The 17,704-nt window shown below is 46.8% G+C and overlaps 1 protein-coding gene across 1 annotated transcript in view; it reads right to left on the bottom strand.

Moving 5' to 3' along the window:
- LOC124799121 (LIM/homeobox protein Lhx3) overlaps window positions 1-17,704 on the bottom strand; it is a 202,566-nt gene that overhangs the window by 101,698 nt on the left and 83,164 nt on the right. The window contains exon 4 of the mRNA XM_047262658.1: window positions 17,210-17,393. Coding sequence (XP_047118614.1) covers window positions 17,210-17,393 — 184 coding nt within the window. The remainder of the gene's footprint in view (window positions 1-17,209; window positions 17,394-17,704) is intronic.

Below are 17,704 nucleotides of genomic sequence, written 5' to 3'. Positions count from 1 at the left end.
AATTCATAGGACTGAGGTTAGGCGATCTTGGAGATCAAAGTAGAGCTGGCCCTCGTCGACGTATCCATGTTGGGGAATATTGATACATTTGACCTCTCCTTATATTAGCAACAATATGTGCCGGTACGCCATTATGCTTGTGGTATATACTCCAACGTTACGCAAGGGGAACATCTTCCATCTGTTCTGGAAGATCCCGCATAAGAAACTGAATGTACTCTCGGTCATTAAGGACTTTTGGAAGAATGTGTGTTGAGTGAAACGATCTCTCCAACTACGATTCAATCAGAAATGTTGTTAGTAAGACCTGACAACATTAGATGACGGAGATAAACGATCTGAAGTACTTCTAAAAATTAAAAAAAAATATATACATTACTTTACAACTGACTGGCGAAGGTGTGTCAACTCTGTGTTCAGGTACGTTTCTGAATAAGCGTGATTCAAAATTTCACTCTGTAACTTCGTTCCTATATCCAACGGTGTACTGAAAACTTGGCTCATACGTCGCACAAAGCGAGAATATTCGTAGATGCACTATCAGGCGATGGCATTCAAGGCTACAGTGTACGTAGAGAGAGTCTCTAGCTTGAGTGATCTGGAGATGGTTGTTTAGCAACTATAACTAATATTCCACTGTAGTCATGTGTTATTGCAGTCGAGACAGTTAAAAGATATTATATGAATTTTTCAAAAGTTAGAAAGAAACTTTGCTGATGTGGTGTTTGGTGAACAGCGTTTAGGTCCACGTAAAATTTAAGATCAGTTAGTAGAAGACTGAATAGAAAAGTTTACATTTCAAATCAATTTGTACTAACGAGAACAATATTTCATAGACACAATTTGGCAATTACCTCGCAAATGGCTCGTTTGCTGAACAGTGTTTAATATAATAATTATTGCCTCTATTATAATAATACTTTCATCTGTGTCACTTCTCATTATTGATTATGTTACACACTGTATAATAGTTCTATAAATACTTTGTCCATGGCTGCTACAATTAATGTTCAAGAAGTGCAACGGGTTTCGTTAATTAAAGGATTGCGGAAGTGCTATGAAGAGGAGAGATATATTGTTACAAAAATGTTCAGGTGACGTGGAGGTACTAGAGATATGTGGCCAAGAACATAAAACACAAAGGAAAGGAGGAAGGAGAAAGAAAAAGAGAAAGAAAAGCGGGCGCCCCGGTATCTCCGGCTACTGCTCATCCTTCTGCCGACGCCCATACATTTTTGCCCGTCATTTGTCTTCGGACTCTTTTATTCGCCACCGCCCTTCCCAGAGACTTCCCCGAGCTGTAGCCCTCCCCTCTCCTTCCCTACCCGCAGAGCGGTTTCTTCCGTTACTTTTCTTTTTTTCCCCTCTCCTCTTTTTTTCTTTTTGATGGAAGGGTCTTGGTTCAATTTGCTGATCATCCACTGCGCGTCGCCCCCTCTCGCTCCTCTTCCTCCTCCTCCTCCTCAAAGACTTCTTCGCGTCCTCGCGTGCCTCTCCTTCGAGCCCGACCTCGATAGCGGCGCAGCCTTTTCTTCCAGGTCCTACCCGCGCTGCCTCCTCCCACGCGACGACGCCCGGCGTCCGGATTTTTTCAAAAAGTCCCGGGGGAGACTGCGGAACGTGCAAAGCGCGAGGCGCCGTCAGGACGCTGCGGCGGTGGGGAGCTAGGGTGGGAGGGGGGAGGGGGAGGCGCTGTGACGTATTGATAGGGAGGACCAATCAGGACGCGTGCCCGGACTTTTGTGCGGCCCGCCGTCGGAAGAAGCCATATTTCTCCCCCCCGGCGTCTTGACCGGACCGGCGACGCGGACAAAGAGCGCAGCATCCGCGGCTTCTCGAAGCCGTATGCGGCGCCGGCTGTTTGTCTCGATGCGTCACGGCAACAAGTGATGCGTGACAGCGGCGGGCCGAGCGAAGCCTTACCGCCGATAACGCGACTTATTTCTGGAACCTCCCCCCCCCCCCCCCCCCCCCGCTAAGCTCATACTGCTTACTGCTCGCCACTTATCACCTACAATCTGAAAATCAATCTGTGGTATCCCCACCTCTCATCCCTTTTGCAGCCTAGGTCACTAATGAACGATAGGTTATTGGTAATCGGTAAGCATGTACCTCCTTCAAATTCCGGAGGAAGAAGTTGAAACGGTGCAGTAGTTTCCGCTCTATAAGCAGAAGGTTTCGCTGCTCGCTCGCACCGGGAAATAGAAACAGAGGCGCTCCACAGTTTTATTACACGACGCGGCCGGCCGCGGGTGCAACAGAACCCATGTGGACGGGTGGAAAGAAATGTGTCAGGCTTCATAATACGTATTTATATGTGTCGTGTATTATGCATTTCTCGTACGTGAATGTGAATCTGTACATGAACTTTCCTAGTCCTCGTCACACCTTTCCGTAAAGCGTGGCCAAATCTTTCTTGGGAAGTAGTTCTGTAGTATGTCCGCCCCTCGTGGTCTCGCGGTAGCGTTCTCGCTTCCCGAGCACGGGGTCCCGGGTTCGATTCCCGGCGGGGTCAGGGATTTTTCCTGCCTCGAGATGACTGGGTGTTCATCCCCGCGGAGGAAGGCAACGGCAAACCACCTCCTTTAGGACCTTGCCTAGTAAGGCGGTGCGGGTCTCCCGCATCGTTCCCCTACGCTCGGTAAAGAAGCATGGGACTTCATTTCCATTTTCCATTTCCAGTTGTGTAGTATAGTAGTGCCAACCTTACTCCTGGGTAGGGGATTAGAGAGACAGCACTGGCAGGTAAAAGTCAAAGACTTTCCAATGTCACAAGATTTGGGGTGGAGAGGTTGGTCACGGCCAAGTGGTTCGACCACCCGCTCCATCGGGGCCCAGGAAGACCTCCGGGTGCCCGCCATATTCTAGGAGGGTAAGTGAGACGTGGTAAGTTCTATGGGACCAAACTGCTGAAGTCATCGGTCTCTAAGCTTACACACTACTTAAACTAACTTACGCTAAGGACAACACACAAACACATGTCCGAAGGAGGACTCGAACCTCCGACGGTGGGAGCCTCGCGAACTGTGACAAGGCTACCCCGCGCGGTGCACTCAGAAATTGTCGCTGATCTGTAATAGGTGGCGCCGGCCGGTGTGGCCGAGCGGTTCTAGACGCTACAGTCTGGAACCGCGTGACCGCTACGATCGCAGGTTCGAATCCTGCCTCGGGCATGGATGTGTGTGATGCTCTTAGGTTGGTTAGGTTTAAGTAGTTCTAAGTTCTAGGGGACCGATGACCTCAGAAGTTTAAGTCCCATAGTGCTCAGAGCCATTTGAACCATTTTTGAACATGATGGCTATCGAGTGTGAAAGCTAGTGCCAGAAACGGACTCGAAACCAGAATTCCTGCTTATCTTAAGCAGTGTTCTTAACCATCAGAATACGTAAGTATGCATCTGGTCTGTGGCATTCTAGGAATGTCATTGATGTTTCCGTCTATGATTTCCGATAACTGCTATCAGAGGTTCTCCCACGAGGTATATGGGAATGTCGCTACAGTTGAACAGAGTCGGTAGCAGACCTTCGCTTACCCTGGCACAGGGGGGTTGGGGTTATTTTTGGATGAGGAGACCATATAGCGAGGTCATCGGTCTCATCGGATTACGGAAGAACGTGGAAGGAAGACGGTCGTGCTCTTTGAAAGGAACCATCCCGGCATTTTCCTGGAGTGATTTAGGGAAACGACGGAAAACCTAAATGAGGATGGCCGGACGCGGGATTCAACCGCCATCCTCCCGAATGCGAGTCCAGTGTGCTAACCACTGCACCACTTCGCTCGGTGACACAAGGGATATACAGCGTCACATAAAATCTTACCATGATTACAAAAATTTATTTCTGACGAAATATGCCAGACACTGCTACGCGGATATTTGCAAAGTTTCTATGGATGCAATTCTACAGGTGCTCTGATAGTCTCTTCTCTCATTCTCTCTGTCTTGTTTGTTACAGGTAGCGTAATTTAGGAGTGCTGCTGTCACAATGGCGCCCATACAGGAGAGACCGCAGTGTGGTTTGAGTTTTCATAAAACACCGCCACCTATTACAAAAATTGGTTCAAATAGCTCTGAGCACTATGGGACTTAACTTCTGAGGTCATCAGTCCCCTAGAACTTACAACTACTTAAACCTAACCAACCTAAGGACATCACACACATCCATGCCCGAGGCAGGATTCGAACCTGCGACGGTAGCGGTCGCGCGGTTCCAGACTGTAGCGCCTAGAACCGCTCGGCCACACCGGCCGGCGCCACCTATTACAGATCAGCGACAATTTCTAAGTGCACCGCGCGGGGTAGCCTTGTCACAGTTCGCGAGGCTCCCACCGTCGGAGGTTCGAGTCCTCCTTCGGACATGTGTTTGTGTGTTGTCCTTAGCGTAAGTTAGTTTAAGTAGTGTGTAACCTTAGAGACCGATGACTTCAGCAGTTTGGTCCCATAGAACTTACCACAAATTTCCAATTTTTTCGAAGCGCTTACGATAAGCGGTAGGCCTGAAGTGGATGACGGTACTCGTGATACCGTGCTTACAGATTCCAAAGCAGTCTGCTAAAATCGACGCTTGGTGTTTCCGGAGAAACAGGCATACTCAGAACACTATGACGAAGATTTTACACAAATGGCTGCGTTTATAGGCATACATAGTGCAACTCCTGCAGGCTTAGCAGCCAGATGATAGGACAGACGTAATAATTTTTCTAGCAACACGCTGGAACATATCCATGCAGTCAACGACTACCTTAATAAGTTTGGCTTTCGGATGAAGAGCCTATTAAGGTCTTCGGTAATGCTAACAGGCATCGGGGAACCTAAGTAATTGCGGAACGGCAGATAATGGGCAGCCATAAAGTGAATGTATGGTGTGGCTTAACGCACACCACATTTACTGGCCCGTTCTTTTTGACTGATCCGTCCATTACGGCAACAGTTTACCTGAGCAGCTTTACGTTGCACCTCAGCTTCATGAATTTCAACCATGAGTAGTGTTTCAGCAAGATAGTGTTCTTTGAGGAGAGATGGATCGGTAAAGGCGGTCCAGAATCATGGCCACCACTTTTCCCAGACATAAGACCTCCAGACTTTTTTGTAGGTTTTCTTTAAGGACAAAGTGTTCAGTTCATTTGCAGCTGATGTGCAAACTCTTACAGCACGAATACGACAAGCTGTAGAGGCGGCGACGAAGCGATGTTGGCAAAGATACGAACCGAAATTATCGCGTGGCCTTCTACGGGCAATAAACGGAGTACATGTGGAAGGGTATCTATAAAAACCTTTGATTGAAGCTATCGTTTGCAACAAATAGCAAAGCTGCTGCTAGGATAGTGCCTTATAAAAGAAATTTGCAATGAGGTAAAGAATCTCTGCTCGTCCTGAATATAAAGTGAATTTAATGCACGGAAATGAATGAGTGGATGGGGATGAAATCAATTAAGATATAATGGCATGAAACGCAACCATTCCAATGTGCTGTCCCTGCAGTGTAATAAACAACCAGTGACAGATCCAAAATTTCTATCAGTCAGTGACTCTAAACCTGATTCGTTACTTATCGCGAGCAGTCGCCTTAATCAGTCAACTATCTGAGTACGCCTTCACGACTCATTCAAACATTCATCGTCACTAATGTTGCTACCTAATTATTAGCAGTGGTTTCATGTTAGTACATATCCACTGATTTCAGTCCCATCGATCCATTCATTTCATTTCACTTCGTTTAATTCATTTCATAAGAAATATATTACTTCCTTCAGGATACATATTGCGTAATGCATGTTTAAAGACTGCAGAAATCTGGGTTCACTCAGAGGGCTGCCCCAACCCATCTTCCAATGTACCATACGTGTATTAGGAAAGGGGGGGGGGCGGTGGATGAATCTGATTCAGTATTATACCAGTGCCGCGTACAATACGATAGCTTCCCGAGTACAGTTGTACAGTGTGTTCGAGAACTCCCCTTACGTCTAGTTCAAAACAATGTACTGTATATTTGGTTACTTGCATATAAGAACTAGGTATACAGTGGGTACGTACTCCATCGTGCCTTAATTCGAGATCTACATCGGCATCAATAGACCGCAAGCCACCTAATGGTGTGTGACCAAGAATACTTCTAGTACCACAAAGTAATCCCTCCCGCTCCGCCCCTGCCCTTCCCTGTTCCACTCATGAAAGGCGCGTAGGCAGTATGATTGTCGGTAAGCCACTGTATTAGTTATAATTTCTCGAATTATCGTGGTCGTTTCGCGAGATGTATGTGGCAGAAAGTAATAAGATATCCGACAGCTCCCGGAAAGAATTCACTCCGTGAAACACAACGCTACTGGTGTTTGTTGAGCATCTTTGTAATGCTCTAGCGCCGACTGAACGATCCCTTGACGAAACGCGCCGTTCTTCGTTGGATCTTCTCTATCTCTTCTATCAGTCCTACCTAGTATGGATCCCAAATTCAAGAACAAAACTCAGTAATCGGTCGAACAAGCGCACTTGTAAACCATTTCTTTCATGGATGAGTTACATTTCATTACGATTCGTCCTATGAATCTCACGTCTGGTACCTGCTTTTCCTGCTATTTATTTTATGTGGTCATTCCACTTAGGGTAGCTTTGTGTGTTTACTCCTAGAAATTTTATGGTAGCTACTATTTCCAGCAGTTTGTCATCAATGGTATAGTCTTATTGTAGTGGATTTATTTTCCTATGTATGTGCAATACGTTACATTTATTTACGTTCACGGTCAACTGCCACAGTCTGCATCATTTATCAATCCTTTGTAGGTTCATTTGTAAATCGATACTGTCTTCTGTCGTTGATACTTTCTTGAAGACAATCGTATCATCTGCGAACAGTTTTAAAGAGCTTCCGACGCTTTCTCCTAGATCATTTACATATATTGTAAACAATAACGGCCCTATCACACTTCTTTGGGGTATTCCGGAAATTACCTTTACATCTGTCGATTTTGTTCCGTTAAGAGCGACTTGTTGAGCTCTATTTATAAGACAGTTTTGAACACAGTCGAAAATCTGGTCCCATAATCGGTAAGCTCGTAGTTTTTCACTATACGGCAGTGCGGGACGGCGTCAAATGCCTTCCTGAAGTCAAGAAACATAGCATCAAACTGAGCGCCGTTATCTGCAGCTGTATGGATTTCGTGGAGGAAGAGAGCGAGCTGAGTTTCGCAAGATTTCAGTTCGTGGAATCCATGTTGCCGGCCGGGGTGGCCGTGCGGTTCTAGGCGCTACAGTCTGGAACCGAGCGAGCGCTACGGTCGCAAGTTCGAATCCTGCCTCGGTCATGGATGTGTGTGATGTCCTTAGGTTAGTTAGGTTTACTTAGTTCTAAGTTCTAGGCGACTGATGACCTCAGAAGTTAAGTCGCATAGTGCTCAGAGCCATTTGAACCATTATAATCCTTCCATTTCCAAACCTTTTTTGCTATGATCACGTATTATTAACTGCAGTACTTGTAGTTCATATGGTCTTTAGTGGCTGTATTCCGTTGCTTACTGCTCGGCTGATGGAGTGACGTCGGCACACGTTTCCTCTTGCGTTTTCTTGCATCCACCACACGGCCTGTTTTTGACCGTTCCTTAATCAAAAGTGCGTTTCTTCCAGTCATTCAGCGTTACCTTACGAGGTGGAGTCTTGCCAAAGCAATCTTTAAACGCACTCGGAATTTCTGTCATTGTTTGTCCCATCTGTGAACGTTCATGTAATCTCAACTACGCCACAAATAGCTCCTCAGCAGTATAACAGTGTCCCCTCTCATCACCCATGGCTCCAGAATTAAAACAAAGCAATACTGAAGAAAAACACGATACTGACAAAAATGGTTTTCGTCATTCCATAATAACGTTGCAAATATGTTATCTATTTATCTCCGCAACTGTACAAAGTGAAGAGGTGTAACAAGAGTTTTAAACACACTTTACTGGTTGGCAATGACAAAATGTTATTGATAAAGGGCTCAAACACATCCGCCGGCCGCGGTGGTCTCGCGGTTCTAGGCGCTCAGTCCGGAACCGCGCTGCTGCTACGGTCGCAGGTTCGAATCCTGCCTCGGGCATGGATGTGTGTGGTGTCCTTAGGTTAGTTAGGTTTAAGTAGTTCTAAGTTCTAGGGGACTGATAACCATAGATGTTAAGTCCCATAGTGCTCAGAGCCATTTGAACCATTTTTTTGAACCCAAACACATCCATTTTAGGAGAATAATGGGACAGGCTTACAACTTGCTCATACTCAACAGCTTAATCCTCACTAACATGAAAACTAGTGTTATGTAGGTTTAACTGTAAACGAATGACGAAGTTTTACGAGCACCAGAAGTAGAGATCAATGGGTACCCACTGGTTGAGGCTATATGTGTGAAATACATAGGAATGCAAGTGAATAATAATTTAAGGTAACATGTGAGTAAATCAGCCAAGATGATTCGGTCTGTCTACTTTGCACACAGATACCTCTCTCACTGTGTTCACGTGCAGACAGAATGAAGACCTCATTTCTGTCCTGTTGCATCATTTCTGTGGTATTGACGCTAAGGAGAAAAATTTATTTATACTATCAATGCGTGAAAGAAGTATATTGCGTGAATTTGGTTACTGAACATCTTGCAGAAGCTTGTGCAGGTAACTAGGGGTTCTTACACTTGTATACCAATGCATTTACTCCAGAACGGTATTTGTGAAATGGGAAACGCCGTTACGAAATACAGTCGTGTACTGCAGGCTGCTGCCTCTCCAGGCCGCTGGCGACACGAGCGCAGGAGATGCGAGGTAAACAGTACCTCTACAATAAGCGCACCGTGTATGTTGCCAACCGTGTTTCCCATAACCGTCACAGCAACTCGTACTGCCAGCTTCACCGCTAGAGGCAAGAGAGTCCCTCAGTTAGCGCTGCTATCGCAGGCACCGTTTCTTCCTCCCCCAGTCACGTGTCCACCGATCTTCGCAGCAGTTTTCTTCTGCCGAGCGGCTATAAAGGAAGCAGCCTGGCCCGGCAGAGCACGCTCAGTGAACATTCGCGCGCCGGAGATAATCGCCATCAGTGTCTCGTGTGTGTGCCTTCGTTTTGTCTTTAGTGTTCTTTCGCCGTCACGCCACCACTGTTCACGTGTGCCGTCGCAGTCATCCGTGTTATGTGCGCCGTGTCAACTAGTGTTAATGTTTTTTCTCGTCCAGCGTGAACGGCTCCATGTTTATTGTTTTTCGCGTCTACAGTTTTTGCCCGCCGTTTTTATTGTATTATCTGTTCCACCTATATGTAATACTTATTGTACCACTCGCGGCTGAAGAGCAGCGTAATATGCTGCTGCCAGCCCGCCTTTATATAAACTGATCAAAATAACAATAAAGAAAAAAAAAACGGCAGAGCCAGCTGACATAGAGCAGATACTAGCTCCGGGCCAAGCCTCGACCATCCACGGTCCCTCAGCCAGAACTCCCGTCGCCCCAGCATCTTCCTTCAATCAGAATCGATTCCGAGTCTTTGCTCTGATACCCAAACCTCAGGATGTCAGATACTCAGATCGGTACCAAACGTTATGTGTCGATAGAGTATCAACCAAAACATTGATTTAGTTCGTGCTGTGTGCTGTCGTCAAGTAGAAGATGAGTAAACGGTAATTAAAAGTAACAGCATAACTGCGGAGTACGGACTGTAGGAAAACTGTATCTGTGAACTGTGGATAGGAAGATCGTTGGTAGACGAGTTGTGCCGGTACGGTAGCTCAGCATGTTCGGTCAGAGAGCTGTATGGTCTCTGTAATAAAAAACTGAGTGAAGGGATCAACAACGAACTTCAATGGATGGTCATGTGATGTCCGCTACGACCAAATACAACGATCAAAATAATAATAAAAAAATAAGTTTTTAGAGCATTAGATCGTTATACTATGGGTCCCGAGTTCAAAACTCACTGACGCCGATTTTTTGAAGCTGTTTACGCGTGGAACTGTTATATGGAAGAACATTTTTCTGACATGTAAAAGAAGGTTTCGGAGTTTGTAGCAGTATTCTTTTGGCAGCCTGCTTTCGCTTCGTTAGTTGAAAGTAGCAAAACTATAGCGTACATTTGTATAGATAACATCACACCTAATATAATTGCGTAGGCTTCCGCGGCCAGAGTCAGTCGACATAAAAATTTTCTGGGTTTGGTACCGCGTCATAATGTAAAAACTACTGCTGCTATAGAAAACCAGCAACGTGGTCGTGGTCGAAACAATTTTACCTACGGACATCATGGTCAGCTTTGACGTGAAATCACTATTTACGAACGTGCCAGTAGATGAAACCATCCACATCCTTCAGGAGCATGTCCCGCCAGACATATGCGACCTGGTTGAGTTGTGCCTGACTTCAACGTACTTCAAATGGCAAGGAAAATACTACGAGCAGACAGACGGCGTAGCAATGGGGTCTCCCCTATCTCCGCTGGCAGCCGACATATTCATGGAAGCCTTTGAAGCAACGGCCCTCGGTTCAGCTCCTTTACGACCACGTTGCTGGTTTAGATACGTGGACGACACGTTCGCTATATGGCCTCATGGTGAAACGGAGCTACACAAGTTCCAGGAATATCTGAACAGTATGCACGGGAAGATACAGTTCAAAGTGGTTCAAATGGCTCTGAGCACTATGGGACTCAACTGCTGAGGTCATTAGTCCCCTAGAACTTAGAACTAGTTAAACCTAACTAACCTAAGGACATCACAAACATCCATGCCCGAGGCAGGATTCGAACCTGCGACCGTAGCGGCCTTGCGGTTCCAGACTGCAGCGCCTTTAACCGCACGACCACTTCGGCCGGCAGATACAGTTCACGCTGGAAGTAGAAAAGAATGGTACTATCCCGTTTCTAGACGTCGAAGTGTACAGGAGAACGGAGGGCACACTGGGGCACAGAGTATATCGTAAGCCTACACATTCTGACAGGTATCTGCACGCCCAATCCTACCACCACCCAGCGCAGAAGAACTCTGTCATCCGCTCTTTGGCAATCCGTACTCAGCGCCTAAGCGATGCTCAAAACATCACATCTGAACTTAAAAGGTTACACACAACGTTTTTAGCCAATGGCTACAGCCATAAGTCGATAAACACAGCCTTGTCGACCAACACAAGCAAGAAAGATAAGCAGGAAATAGACAAACTGCAGCCAACAGTACGCTTACCGTATGTGAAAAACGTCACTGACCGAATAGGCAAACACCTTCGCCGCGTTGGAGTGCAGCCTGTCTTCTATAGTGGTCGTAGGATCCAGGACGTGCTAGGCTCCACCAAGGACAAGGTGGATGCATTACACACTGCAGGCGATTACAAGGTGGAATGCGAATGTGGAGAGGTATACATCGGCGAGACTGGTAGGCCAATAGCAACGCGCATTCGGGAGCACGAGCGTTGCATTCGTCTCGGGCAACAAAACAAATCCGCAGTGGCAGAACATCACCATGACTGCGGAAAAGAAATAAAATTCAGCGAAGCCTGTGTGTTGGCCAAGCAGCCAATTATGACGAAACGCAAAATCAGGGAGGCCATCGAAATACTCAAACACCCTAACAACATGAATAGGGAGGATGGACTCAGACTTGCCCCATATTGGCTGCCAGCAATCAGAGCCCAACAGACCGCACTGTCAACACGAGGCACGAACACTACCGGCAAGTAACTGCCGCCACGCGGCCGACGTCCAGCAGTTGGTAAACAGCAGCAAACTTCTCAGTCGACGGTGGCCACCAATCATGGCACATAACACAAGAGCCAATAGACAACAGAGGTCACGTTCTCCCTCCACCACAATAACCTATTAAAATAAAGTTCCCTCTCCATCTTTCTTAAGTGACCAATAAACCAACAACCTTTTTAAAATTATGACGTAATGGCATGCGCAGTGAACACTAACAACAAAATATAAAGGACACTGCATAGCTAGAACGCACCATGAGACCCAGAAGAAGGCCGCTGCAATCGTGGCCGAAACGTTGGCTTTTCTATAGCAGCAGTAGTTTTTACATTATGACGCGGTACCAAACCCAGAAAACTTTTATGTCAACATCACACCTATCTATACAATTGTACTAACGAAGTGAAAGCAGAATGCCAAAAGATCATTGTTACAGACTCCGAAACGTCCTTTCACATGTCAGAAAAATGTTCTCCTATATAATGGTTTACCGGGTAAACTATTAAAAAAATTATCGCCGTTAGTGAGTTTTTTTTTGTTTCTTTTTTTTTAACAGAGGGTAGATAACCCTTTGACTGAAAATTATCGCCGTTAGTGAGTTTTTTTTTGTTTCTTTTTTTTTTAACAGGGGGTAGATAACCCTTTGACTGAACGCGCTGGGCTACCGTGTCGGCCAACTCGCATCCCAACTATCTTTCTATCCACAGTTCACAGATAGTTTCCCTATACTCCGAAGTTCTGGTGCTATTTTTAATTAACGTTCACGCATCTTCTAATGGACGACAGCACACAGCACGAACTAAATCAATGTTTTGGTTGATAATCTATCGACACACAACGTTTGGTACCGATCTGAGTGTCTGAAATCTGGAGGTTTGGGTGTGAGCCGCATCCGAGTTCTTCAAATTGGCTAACGACGCCCAGGTTCCGAGTCGTGTCCCGAATCTTTACTCTGTTCCTTGTCCGAGTTCTCCACGCTGGGACCGATGTCGGCAGCACCCACGACAAACCTGTGTGCAACTCACAGTCACTCACAGATCACGCTGGTAGCGTCCGCGACCTGTCTGACGGAGCTATCTCTTCGCAGCTACCACGTTACCTCCGACCCGCTAGGAGCTACCACCTCGCGGAGACTTTTGTTCTGGATAGTTCTCGAGCATTACCGCTCTCCACCGATATGGCGGCACGACGTCGCCCTTGTCAGGAGTCTTTCAGTGCTATGTCAGTGAGTATCGGTGGACTGGAACCAAGTAGTGTCTTCAGATCCGATGATAAGTTTTATTGTACTTCATTTATAATGGTACGTAAAATTCATTTATTTCTTTCTGCCTCGAGCACGTTATTTGGCGTGCCTCTTTCGACCACGGCACAAAATAAATAATAGCAAGAGTGGTCCAGGATGAACGCAGTAATTCACTAGAAGAGAAAATAATTTATATGTAGACTATGCACCCTCTCTTTTGTCAGAATGGAGATTTATATTCTGGGGCAGAAGTCTATAGCAGATTGGAGGTCAATACCAGGCAGGAAATTAAATATACACAAATATGTCAGAAAAGACTAGAAGTATACTTATTAGCCACTCCTGCAATTTACCAGAATACTTGCTCTGGAAAGTAACTTCAGCGTAACTATAATATTTGTATTATATAGAGCCAGAATTTACCAGTATATAGACTGCTAATAGTAATTTGTAAAAGTTACACAAATGTTTAACTGTTGGATAAAAACAGCAGCTGAGTGATTCAGGAGTAGGAGCAGCGACTTTTTCAGAGTAGCTGTTTCTTTTCCAATTTATGAGGGGTGATCAAAAACAAAGATATCACGGCCAATATTCCCGGAGATTCGTCTGTTATAGAGAAATTAGTAGCGTGGCGTAATTATGATGCTTGCGGTTGGCAACTGTGCAGAGCTATAGCCAGCCACCAGGTACAGCGCTAGTTGTAGGTAAACACAAATGGCAACTTATTTGGAAAACTGATCTCATGAAGAAATCCGATGAATTATTCGATTTCTGTGGGTGAAACACGTAATCACGGCTGAAAATCATCAGCAGCAGGCGGAGATGTACGGAGAGACTATAATGTCTCGTCAGTAAGTGGCACAAAGGTGTCGCAAGTTTGCGGCCGGTAAAGAAAACTGGGATCGCAGTGGTCGACCCGGACGGATTTGAACACAGCTCGCATGGACAAACTGATTCCGGACAACAGGAGAATCACGTCATGGCATATGACAGTAGAACTGAGGTTGTCGTTCGGAAGCGTGGCCAACCAACACGAGAAGAAGCCACATGGGGGTAAGTTTGCTGCTTTTTCAATCATACAGCAAAGCAGACTAGTACGCTGTTAAAGTACATTTGCTGGGACATCATCGATCACCCTCCCTACAGCATGCACATTGCTCCAAGCGACTTTCACCTTTTCTTCACTTGAGGGAGCACCAACGATTTACTTCAGACCAGGATGAAAACACTTTGTGACAACATCGTCAACCACACAATGACAGGATTTTTACCAGAGGGCACATTCGAACTCATTCTACTAAGCGACAAGTTCTCGGAACTTCGCTGGAGGTATGTGACACCAGACGTCTATGCAAGCGTCACTCAATTCCTGTAAATTACAGGAGAATGATTTGTGGGCCGTAACTGGCGCCCGATAACTTCCGTGGTATATTCCATCCGGTTCGGTTCTAGCGAATTTGGTGAGCAGAACATCAACTTGAGTTCACTGTATGCTCCTCAGATAACTGTATTACGATTCTGGCCTTGTGGCACAATTACTGGAGGACGGTCTCGCCGTCAGGGAAGGCATCAAGCACAGAAGGATGTAAGTGGTTCTCAATAAGGGTCACACAGTCCACAGCTGTTACAGTGGCTTCTATTACTGCCACAGGTCCCTTGGCAGCCCACGTGAATGCCCCCCCCCCCCCCCCACATAGTATAACAATGCCCCTTCCGGTCCGTGTCCGTGGAACGGAGCATGTTTTGGGCATCCGTCGGCCTGGATGACGGCATATCCAACACGACCGCCAATCTGGCGTAATAAGAAACGTGATTCATCCGACCAGCTGACACGTTTCCATACATCCACAGTACATTCTCCATGATTCCCAATGCAGTCGCAGTTGGTAATGTCGTTGTATCAACACGAGCACTTGTCGGGTTCGTCTGCTCCAGAGTCCCATGTTCAACGATGTCTGCTGGACTGTGTGTTACGAAACACCAGTGCTGTCGGAAGAACTGACTCTGTCGGCAGACCTGCCTCAGATCCCGCCTACCCTGCTATACACAGTAGGCAAGTGTCCGACGTTGACATCGTGTGACGAGGCATGGACGTCCGACACCTACTCGTCGTTTCATTGTCCTTCAACAACTTTTAATAACAGATACTCAGTACAGTAGCAGGCGAAAAGTCGAAGAGCTTCACCGTTTGCGATATGCTCATCCGCAGGGGCCAGGCCATAATAATGTACCATCTGTCAAAGCCGCTTATGTCACTGGATTTCCGCATTTGGGACCCGTGTCGCGGCTAGAATGTTTTCCCATTCGCCTCTGCTCCACTTTAGTCCTTCCTTTACAGCGTCACGTGTCTGCTGTGTCACAAGGCGACATGCACTCTCTTAGAAGGCAGCGGTTATAATGTTCTGGCTCATCAGTGTATAAACCGACTACCACATGGCTAGAAGCACTCTTTTACACTACTGGCCCTTACAACTGCTACACCACGAAGATGACGTGCTAAAGACGCGAAATTTAACCGACAGGAAGAAGATGCTGTGATATGCAAATGAATAACTTTTCAGACCATTCACACAATGTTGGCGCCGGTGATGACACCTACAACGTGCTGACATGAGGAAAGTTTCCAACCGATTTCTCATACACAAACAGCAGTTGACCGGCGCTGCCTGGTGAAACGTTGTTGTGATGCCTAGTGTAAGGAGGAGAAATGCGTACCATCACGTTTCTGACTTTGATAAAGGTCGGATTGTAGCGTATTGCGATTGCGGTTTATCGTATCGTGACATTGCTGCTCGCGTTGGTCGAGATACAATGACTGGTTGCCGAATATGGAATAGGTGGGTTCAGGAGGGTAATACGGAATGCCGTAGTGGATCCCAACGGCCTCGTATCACTAGCAGCCGAGATGACAGGCATCTTATCCGCATGGCTGTAACGGTTCGTGCAGCCACGTCTCGATCCCTGACTCAACCGATGGGGACGTTTGCAAGACAACAACCATCTGCACGAACAGTTCGACGACGTTTGGAGCAGCATGGACTATCAGCTCGGAGACCATGGCTGCGGTTACCCTTAACGCTGCATCACCGATGATGTACTGAACGACGAACCTGGGTGCACGAATGGCAAAACGTCATTTTTTCGGATGAATCCAGGTTCTGTTTACAGCATCATGTTCGTCGCATCCGTGTTTGGCGACATCGCGGTGAACGCACATTGGAAGCGTGCATTCGTCATCGCCATACTGGCGTATCACCCGGTGTGATGGTATGGGGTGCCATTGGTTACACGTCTGGGTCATCTCTTGTTCGCATTGACGGCACTTTGAACAGTGGACGTTGCATTTCAGATGTGTTACGACACGTGGCTCTACCCTTCATTCGAGCCCTGCGAAACCCTACATTTCAGCAGGATAATGCACGATCGCATGTTGCAGGTCCTGTACGGGCCTTTCTGGATGCAGAAAATGTTCGACTGCTGCCCTGGCCAGCACATTCTCCAGATCTCTCACCAACTGATAACGTCTGGTCAACTGTGGCCGAGCAACTGGCTCGTCACAATACGCCAGTCACTACTCTTGATGAACTGTGGTATCGTGTTGAAGCTGCATGGGCAGCTGCACCTGTACACGCCATCCAGGCTCTGTTTGACACAATGCCAAAGCGTATCAAGGCCGTTATTACGGCCAGAGGTGGTTGTTCTGGGTACTGATTTTTCAGGATCTATGCACCCAAATTGCGTGAAAATGTTATCACACGTCAGTTCTAGTATAATATATTTGTCCTATGAATACCCGTTTATCACCTGCATTCCTTCTTGGTGTAGCAATTTTAATGGCCTATAGTGTAGATACTCACTACAGTAGCAGGCGAACATTCGACGAGCTTCGCCGTTTGTGACATGCTCGTCCGCAGGGGCCAGGCCATAATAGTGTGCCATCTATCAAAGCCGCTTATGTCACTGGATTTCCGCATATGGGACCCATGTCGCGGCTAGAATGTTTTCCCATTCGCCTCTGCTCTACTTTCTTTACAGTGTCACGTGTCTGCTGTGTCACAGGGCGACATGCACTCTCTTAGTAGGCAGCGGTTATAATGTTCTGGCTCATCAGTGTATAAACCGACTACCACATGGCTAGAGGCTCTCTTTTATAATGAGATGTACGGACCACGATTTATACATAAATGAATGAATCTTATCATATCCTCTATTGGGTGTGGAAAACACCCGAAAGATCTTGAGAGAGAATGTGGAAGTTTGAAGTGAGCTAGGCTTGAGACACTCACCTGTTCTGGAACCAGACCTGGACGACGCGCATGTCGAGGCCGGTGTCCTGGCTGAGCTGCTCGCGCACGTGCCTCGCCGGCTTGGGGCTGTTGTTGTACGCCAGCTTCAGCGTCTCCAGCTGCTTCGCCGTGATCGTCGTCCGCGGCCGCTTGTTCGGCTGGTCCCCGTCCAGGCACGCACCGTCTGCAACACACACCCAAACATCACACCATCTGGACCGTCACTGCCGAACTGATTACTCGTACCAACATATTAGAGGGCTGCTGTGTGGTAATGCAGGTTTCCTCGGCGAATTTCGGTGACAAAATCTTCTCGGGTTATCGTGGTGCCGTACTGTCGCAGCGTTTCGACCAATTTCCTACTCGTCATCTTCAGGCGACGTCTGAGGATGGCGAGCAGGAAACTCGTCAAAACGTTGAGACAGCACGAAGCCACGACTCGTCTTATAATCCGAGAAGATCGATGTTGTTCATAATGATTTAATTATAATCTCG

This window comes from Schistocerca piceifrons, chromosome 5 (assembly GCF_021461385.2).
Source record: "Schistocerca piceifrons isolate TAMUIC-IGC-003096 chromosome 5, iqSchPice1.1, whole genome shotgun sequence".
Taxonomy (NCBI): Eukaryota; Metazoa; Arthropoda; class Insecta; order Orthoptera; family Acrididae; genus Schistocerca; species Schistocerca piceifrons.
The sequence above is the reverse complement of the archived record's forward strand: the minus strand, read 5'-3'. Positions and strand labels throughout refer to the sequence as shown.